The sequence below is a fragment of the Medicago sativa genome, chromosome 6, assembly GCF_051527215.1.
Source record: "Medicago sativa cultivar Bolivia chromosome 6, Bolivia_mono, whole genome shotgun sequence".
NCBI lineage: Eukaryota > Viridiplantae > Streptophyta > Magnoliopsida > Fabales > Fabaceae > Medicago > Medicago sativa.
In genome coordinates, this window is record NC_140754.1 from 10,734,513 (window position 1) to 10,743,533 (window position 9,021).

Here is a 9,021-nt window from a genome sequence, read left to right on the forward strand (position 1 = left end):
AAACAAACGAATAAACCCGGCGACTCCTTGAGAACATTACGCTGACTTCATTTTTCTGCTCCCTTTCTTCGGTTTTTTTCTCTCTTTCTTTCTTTGTTGAATCCACACACTTCAATCACTTCACTATTTAGTAATAATTTTTCTGTTTCAGCAATTAGCTAGTTCGTTATTCTCTTACATCTCAATTCATCCATTCATTCATGTCTTCCTCCAGTAAAGCAATTTCTAAATGGAGAAAAGTAAGTATAGTAATAAGAGCAGTGTTTCGCTTCAAATCTCTCAATTTTGGCGAAAGTCGAAACGGCGAAACAAGGATCCATGATGTGTTCTTAAGTTTCAGAGGAGAGGATACTCGTGCATCATTCACTTCACATCTCTATGCTTCTCTTCAAAATTACGGAATCAAAGTTTTTAGGGACGATGATTCGCTTCAAAGAGGAGATCACATTTCAACATCACTCCTACGAGCAATTGAACAGTCTCGAATGTCTATCATAGTTTTCTCAACAAATTACGCGGATTCGCAATGGTGTCTTGATGAGTTGTTGAAAATAATGGAGTGCCACAGAACCATTGGACAAATGGTTCTGCCGGTGTTCTTCGACGTAGATCCATCGGAAGTACGTCGTCAAACTGGTGAATTTGGAAAAGCATTTCAAAATCTTTTGAATAAGATTGGGAAGGAAGAAAATGAGTCCCTAGCATTCAACTTGGGGTTTACTGAGTATCTGGACAAAAAGTGGAGAGAAGCGCTTCGTCAGGCAGCTGGCTTTGCTGGGTTCGTCGTTCTAAACTCAAGGTAAAAAAAAGTTTTTGCGTAACTATATGTGTAGAAAGTAAAATCGAAATCAAAATGATGCATTTTCCCAAAACAAAAATAATGGTAAATATATGTTATAAATTATATATAGTCATAAATGATCAGTTTAAAGTCCACAAAATATTTAGGCTTAAACGTACTATTCACCCCCTAAGTTTGTAAAAGTAACGATTTTTGTATGAATTCCACGATTTTGTGCGATTTTGATGCGATTTTACTAGGATTTTGGCTCTTTCGGAATTTTGCTATGGATTTGAGTCATTGAAGGTGAATAAAGTCGCAAAATCCTGAATTTTAGGATTTAAGTCGGGATTTTGACAACAATGGTCGGTCTAAGTAAATATCAATAATATTATTTATTACTAATATTATCATATTATATTTTATACTGTGGATTAAATTATAAATTTGTTGCCTTTTCACAGTAACTTGAGCTTTCAGTATACATTAATTTTTGCATATTTAAATGTATTATGTGTTAGAACTGAAGTAATTCTCTAAAATTCATGTTAGATAGCAAAAGGCGGTTTATTGATCTATTAGTTTGCTAGTCTATTTAAATTTATATCACATTATTTATTTAAAGATATTCATATATTCATGTTAGATAGCAAAAGGCGGTTTATTGATCTATTAGTTTGCTAGTCTATTTAAATTTATATCACATTATTTATTTAAAGATATTCATATGAAATAGACTTTTGTACGGACTATCATGCCATATCATGCTTTCAAAAGGCCAGAGATTCTAACCTAAAAAATAAGTCTATGGTAAGCCACATGCCAAACTTAGGCCTTAAAAAAAAAATTCAGACCATATTTAGGTCTTGCAAAACCTATCTCGGCCTAGCCTATTCCCACCCCTATACTTGAAATCAATCATTAAGTTGGTCTTAAACTGTTTTTTTTAAAGAAGTTAGAAAATCCAAAAACATAGGTATGTATTTATGCACCTTTTCTTTGGTTTATTTTTTGTAGGAATGAAAGTGAGGCTATCAAGGATATTGTTGAAAATGTTACGCGTAAGCTTGACAAGACAGATTTATTTATTGCTAATAATCCTGTGGGAGTTGAATCCCGAGTGCAAGATATGATTCAACTGCTGGACCAAGATATACACCAATCAGATAATGTTCTTCTACTAGGGATGTGGGGTATGGGGGGAGTTGGTAAAACAACCATTGCCAAAGCTATTTACAATAAAATTGGTCGCAATTTTGAAGGTAGAAGCTTCCTTGCAAATATTAGGGAAGTTTGGGAGGAAAATGCTGGAAAAGTGAATTTACAAGAACAACTTCTCTTTGATATATGCAAAGATATGACAACCAAAATACAAAGCATTGAATTCGGAAAACTTGTATTGAAGGATAGACTCTGCCACAAAAGAGTACTAATTTTACTTGATGACGTTAATACATTGGACCAACTAAATGCTTTGTGTGGAAGTCATAAATGGTTTGGTTCAGGGAGTAGAATAATTATCACAACAAGAGATAGACATATACTTTGTGGGAATAGGGTTCATAAAGTATTCAAAATGAAACACATGGATGAAAGTGAATCAATTGAGCTATTAAGTTGGCATGCCTTCAAGCAAGCGAGTCCTACAAAAGATTTTGCTGAAATTTCTAGAAATGTAGTTGATTATTCTGGTGGATTGCCACTAGCTTTGGAGGTCCTTGGGTCATATTTGTTCGACAGAGGGATTACAGAATGGAAAAGTGCATTGGAAAAACTCAAAAGAATTCCTAATAATCAAGTACAGGAGAAGTTAAGAATAAGCTATGATGCTTTAAATGATGATACTGAGAAAGAAATATTCCTTGACATAGCTTGTTTCTTTATTGGGATGGACAGAAATGATGTTACACTTATATTAAACGGATGTGGACTTTTTGCTGAAATTGGAATAAGTATCCTTGTTGAGCGGAGTCTTGTCACTGTTGATGATAAGAACAAACTTCGAATGCATGATTTGTTGCGAGATATGGGAAGAGAAATCATTCGTGGGAAATCACCAGAAGAGCTCGAGGAGCGTTGCAGGTTGTGGTTTCATGAGGATGTGCTTCATGTATTATCTGATCAAACTGTAAGAACTTCGTATGCTTTATTTGTTGATTTTCACAAGAACTTAGAAAAATTTGTCTGGTTATGAATCATGTGTCGCTTCCTTGTTTATCTGCCTTGTATCTTTAAGCTTTGCATGTTTTTCTTTTTGTTTCAAAGGGAACAAAAACTATTAAGGGGCTGGCTTTGAAGTTGCCAAGAGCTAATGAAAAATGTTTTAGTACTAAAGCATTCAAGAAGATGACGAGACTCAGATTGCTTCAACTTGCTGGGGTAAAACTTAATGGAGATTTTAAATATCTTTCGAGAAATCTGAGATGGCTGTCTTGGAATGGATGTTGTTTACCACATATACCTGCAAACTTTTATAGAGAAAATTTAGTTTCCATCGAGTTAGAGAATAGCCATGTCAAACTTTTGTGGAAAGACGCCCAGGTATAGGTTTTGATTTCTTTTTTGGCTCTTCATGAGTTGTGTTCACTTTTCAAATTGTAATGCTATTTTATTACGTTGTACTTTTAAACATTTTTTCGTCTTTATTTCTGCTTGCCTTTCAATTTTTATAAGTACTGCAGTGAGACTATTTGAAATATTCAAGTTGTTAAGCATATTGTTTTCTGTTGTGAAACATTAGTTTGTTTAAATTTTGAAGTTAAAAAATGTATACTTTTCCAAAAATACTTGAGGAATTAGATGATTATTTTCACTTTGATTCTCTTTTAGATGTTAAATATAATCATTTTACACTATTATACAATGATGTTTTAGCACTTTATTCAGAATCTCAGTTCTCCAATTTGGTGGTTGTGAGAATGAGACTTGTCTAAGAATTTAGCAATAGATAATTGGTTATTAGTGTAAAGAGGTTTTACACCAAGCAGGAATTAAAATTAAATATCCAATATGATATTAAGTAGGAAGATGGTTGACACATTGACTCTAGTTAATATGCTCAGACATGGCTTTTTCTGATTTCTGCACTAATTTTGGTATTTGAAAAAATGGCACTGCATTATTTCAAATATTTTACTTACCACATTCAAGGTAAGTGAGACGTCCTTAAGTTTCCCTTTGACATGTCTGTTTTTGCAGTGGATGGAAAAGCTGAAAATTCTAAATCTTAGTCATTCTCATTGTCTGACGCGCACCCCTGACTTTACATTCATGCCTAATCTCGAAAAGCTGGTGCTCAAAGATTGTCCAATGTTGTCTGAGATTTCTCCTAGCATTGGAAATCTCAGAGAAATTCTTCTAATAAATTTAGAAGATTGTGTTCGCCTTCAAAGCCTTCCAAGAAACATCTATAAGTTGAAATCTCTGAAAACTCTCATTCTTTCTGGGTGTGTAATGATTGACAAGTTGGAAGAGGACATAGAACAAATGGAATCTTTAACTACTCTGATTGCACATAAAACTGCAATAAAAAGAGTACCCTTTTCAGTAGTAATGTCACAAAGCATTGGATACATCTCTTTGTGCGGCTATGAAGGATTTTCACGTGATGTGTTTCCAGCGATCATTTGGTCTTGGATGTCACCAACAAATAATTTCCCACCTCCATTTCAAACAACTAATATCATGTCATCTCTTGTTCCTTTAGATGTACCACGTAGTAATTCCCAGGAACTATCATCGATTTCCCAGTACCTTCCAAATCTTCAAAGGCTTTGGGTAGAATGCAGCTCAGAACTTCAACTTTCTCGTGATGCAGCAATAATTTTAGATGCCTTGTATGCCACAAGTTATAAGGAGTTGGAACCAACTACTTCTACATCCCAAGTATCAAAACATTCCTTAAAATCTCTTTTAATTCAAATTGGAATGAATTGCCAAGCCTCTGATATTCTGAAAAAGATAATTTTACAGGTTTGACATTCTCTCTCTCTGCCCTATTTTATATGTCTGTGTGTGTATCCACTCAAACATTTGAATTTCTTAGTTTATAAGTCTATAACAGCACATGTAAGTGTATACAATTATTTGATATAGGTATAAAATACTTAAAAATCAAAATAATGAAAATTGTCTTCCAAATTTTCACAAAGTTTGTTATCAGTCATTGACAGCTTACTTGACACATGTGGAAGAATTATAGTCTTTACAATTTTTTCAAGATATAATCTCTTATTTTTCTTGCTTTTACATAATTTGATCCTAAATCACTAATCTTTAATCGAAATGCTTGTTTCTTTATAAGCAATTTTTTTTTATTAAACCTCAACAGTGAAATTAATATACTTTCGATTAAATTTTGCAGAATATGGATCTCGATAGGAGTGGTTGTTGTTTGCTTCCTGGTGATAGTTATCCAAATTGGTTAACCTATAATTCTGAAGGTTCTTCTGTGAAATTTGAAGTTCCTCATGTGGAAGGGCTTAACTTGAAGACAATGATGTGCATAGTCTATACTTTAACCCCTGGTAACGTAACATCAAGTGGCCTTAAAATCATGTTATTGAAAAATTACACAAAGGCCATCATTCAGCTCTATAAGAGTGAGGCATTAGTCTCATTTGAAGATGAGGAGGGGGAAAGAGTAGTATCAAGTATAGAACCTGGTAACAAAGTTGAGGTCGTTTTTGTTTTCGAGAATGATTTCATTGTGAAGAAGACAGTAGTTTATCTCGTATATGATGAACCAATTGGCAAAAAAATAGAGTTATATCATGTACCAGATTTGAACGACGTTACTTGTAGAGGTGATGAAAATGAATGCTCTGTCAAGAGATTCTCTACTGAAGAGGAGCCTGCTGATGACTTCAATAGTTTGAGTAAAATTTGGACAGAACTGTTTTTAACCTTAATTCATCCTGAATGATAGCATATATGGATGCCAAGAAGAAACTCTGATTTGTCTATTTTACCACAACTTCATTCTCAGACTCAATGATTATCTTTCTCAAAGCTCATTTCATTTGCTTAAACATCCTGCAACAACATTTATTTTTAACCAACTTTGTGCGACGAGTTCTTGGCAAATTTCTCTCCACGATGTGGTAAGCAGTTGTTTTTAATGACAAATGTTATCATTGTTAGTATTATGTTGAGACTTGAGAGCGAGGATCAAACCTCGCTCAACTCTTTAAATCTCCAATTTCAACTACCGAACCAACTTTATATTCCAAAAATGTTTTAAGCAGTTAGACCGAGTATTTCTCATTTTTCTCCAGGTGACAAATAAGCTTAATTTCTTGAAGGCTGAATGAAATTTTGAGCAGACACTTTATTTTCCTCGCGCTCGCTACTAGAAGAAACCATTTGTGTTCGGAAGTCTCAGACGACACAAGATTAGTAATTTTTTATGTGTACCGATGATGAGTGAAAACTGCATTGATTTGTGCCAACTATGAATCTATATATGATGGTTTTCTTTGTATTCCAACTACAACAGTTCATAATGCAAAATGTATTTAATTGTATTTCTTGTCTAGCTTAATGAATGTTTTTGATGACTTTCAATTAAAAAAATTGATTTGAGTTTAGTCTAAAAAATTTAAGAGATCAAATCAAAACAGAGTCTGGAAGTTGAAGTCAGTCTAAAATTTATATCTTGAGACAGTAAAATAGAATAAAAATAAATAAAAACATGTATGTACTATGAAACCACTTCAGATTCTGATCTGAATTCTAATTCTTAAACAAAAATCCCATTTCTTCTTCTCAATATTTCCAGAACTAGATCAATCAGAAATTCCAGATGAATACATATAATTTATTCCAATCAAATATGTATGAAAAGCAAATATAAAAGATATATCATATATATTCCTTCAAACTAAAGAAACATGTGTTGAAACATATATCAATCAAATCAATTTTAATAGTTGAATAAGTTCTCATAATCTTTTCCATCTCACATGGAATTATTCACAGCAACAAAAATTCACAGGTAATAAATAATATAATAAATAATATAAAACTCTAAATAACTAATAGCAATTACATCTTCACATTAGAAGTTCATTACACAATCAGTAATCACACACATATAGTTTCTTTACGCGGATTTAAGCATTTAAAATCTTTAAAGGGAACAGTGCAAACATCGAACGATGTTTTGCATATAAAATAAAATGTTTTTACATATAAAATAAAAAGTTACTTCCATCCGCTCTTTAATACTCCCTCCGTTTCAAAATGAGTGTCGCTTTAGCCAAAAAAATTTGTTTCAAAATGAGTGTCGCTTTCAGTTTCCAATGCAATAATAACTTTTTCTTTTCAATTGTACCCTCCAATTAATACTCTGCACACTACTTCCAAAGTATTACTTTTAAAACTAACCAATAGTTAATAAGGATAATTTGGTAAAATAACCATTCTCTTTCTCTTAATCATTGCATTTCTTAATATGTGTGCAAACACCTAAAACGACACTCATTTTGAAACGGAGGGAGTATAAGATAAAATAATAATAATAAAAATAATGGTCCAGTTATAAGAATATGACATAACTTTTAAGTTGTAATTATTAATTATTTAAATGACTTTTTTAACAGACCCAATTCTCACTTCCAAACAGACCCAATTCTCACTTCCAGTTTCCTCCCCACTTTTGCAACACCAACTCCAGTTGATTGAAAGCAAGGAAAGAACACATTTCAAGAACCTTTCCATCCTTTGGTTGCACAAGAGAGAGCAAGGAAAGAACATTTTTTGGTGGGTCCCACATCTGAAACTTTTCCTTCTCAAATTGTGAAGAAAGCATGCTTTGGGCATCTATCATGGTAAAATGACAAAAACAACCTCACTTATCAAGAATTATTTTTCTAAAACGGTGCAGCGTTTTTTCTTTTCTTCCTTCAATTATGTTCTATTTTTTTAATATAATGTTCCATTTTTTGTGTGACTATTGTTCCAAAAAAAAATCTATGGTAATTTTTTATGGATATTTTTTTTTGAAGAAATAAAAATGGGATATAATAACAACGGCGATGTAATACTCCTTAGTACAAGGTGTACCAAAGGAGCCACCCCAGAATCAAACAGTCATACACAGAATTTACATGAATGGAGGTCAGACAATACCCAAACAAAATAAGGGATCCGACCACCACCTTTGAGTACCATAAACAAAAACAGTGTTATGAGCTTTTAACCACCATAGAGAGTGGAATTTTGCCTTTTCTAAAAGCTAATCTATAGGTGTTTCAATGTTATTAAATAACCTGTTATTGCGTTCATGCCACAGAAGCCACACACAAAGCAACCAAACCAATTGAAGAAACGACCGTCGAGCCTTTGAATAACCAGGATAATGTATAAATTGATAAAAATGATCCATGATATTTTATGGATATACATCATCAACTTTTATCACTATATTTTTATACATAAATATCATGGTCAATATATATGTTCATATTGATACAAGGGTATTTATATAAACTAATAATTATATATCTTTCTTTCCTTTCCACTTTCTTATATCACTTTCACTTATATCGTTTAGCTCAATTGGTTGGGACAATAGATAAAATATGCAAGGTCCAGAGTTCAAACCCCGGCCACTACCAAAAACAACTAAAATAATCATCTCCCTTTCTGCTCACTTTCTACTCACTTTTATTCCTTTATCATTATTTCCCCTTACTATCTTTCCTTAAACTTTCTTATCTCATCCAAACGAAGCCTTAATGATTATCTTTTTAATATTACTGAATGCATTCAATGTTTCACAACTTTCTACAAGGGTATATTTGTAAAAATATTAAAAAATTACAACAATTAATGATTGCAATGATTTTGATGTTTTTTGGTTTTTCTTATTATAAAAAGGATTTAGTGAGTATAGAAACACTACGTTAGTTTTAATTTTGAAAGTAGTGATAAGTTTTCAACATTTTATCAGCAAATAAAATTCACACTAGTGTGATTCAACTATTTAATAGATTTTGTATTTACAAGACATTATATCAATACTTATAATTTTTATTTAATATTTGTAAATATTTTTTTATATAACTATCACAATATTACTTGATCCGTGCGAAAACACGGGTCTTTTAATAGTATGTGTAATAATATAATATATATATATATATATATATATATATATATATATATATATATATATATAGATTTTGCTAGAAGCCACTCATGAATGTATCTTTTAGCAATCCACACTTTAAGGTGCG

The 9,021-nt window shown here is 32.2% G+C and overlaps 1 protein-coding gene across 3 annotated transcripts; it reads left to right on the plus strand.

The window, feature by feature from the left end:
- On the plus strand, nt 1–6,306 carry LOC146912758 (disease resistance protein RUN1-like). 3 transcript variants are annotated; one of them, XR_015016878.1, is made up of 6 exons: nt 1–799; nt 1,799–2,909; nt 3,047–3,322; nt 3,980–4,753; nt 5,145–5,883; nt 6,058–6,306. XR_015016878.1 is itself a non-coding variant. In XM_085722243.1 (5 exons), the coding sequence occupies exons 1-5, from the start codon at nt 201–203 to the stop codon at nt 5,703–5,705; spliced, it is 3,321 nt and encodes a 1,106-aa protein (XP_085578369.1). In that variant the 5' UTR covers nt 1–200; the 3' UTR covers nt 5,706–6,306. The 3 variants fall into 3 exon arrangements, 1 of the variants encoding a protein (XP_085578369.1); XR_015016879.1 differs by having other exon boundaries at nt 6,085–6,306; XM_085722243.1 differs by having other exon boundaries at nt 5,145–6,306.
- Nucleotides 6,307–9,021: the final 2,715 nt, after the last annotated feature.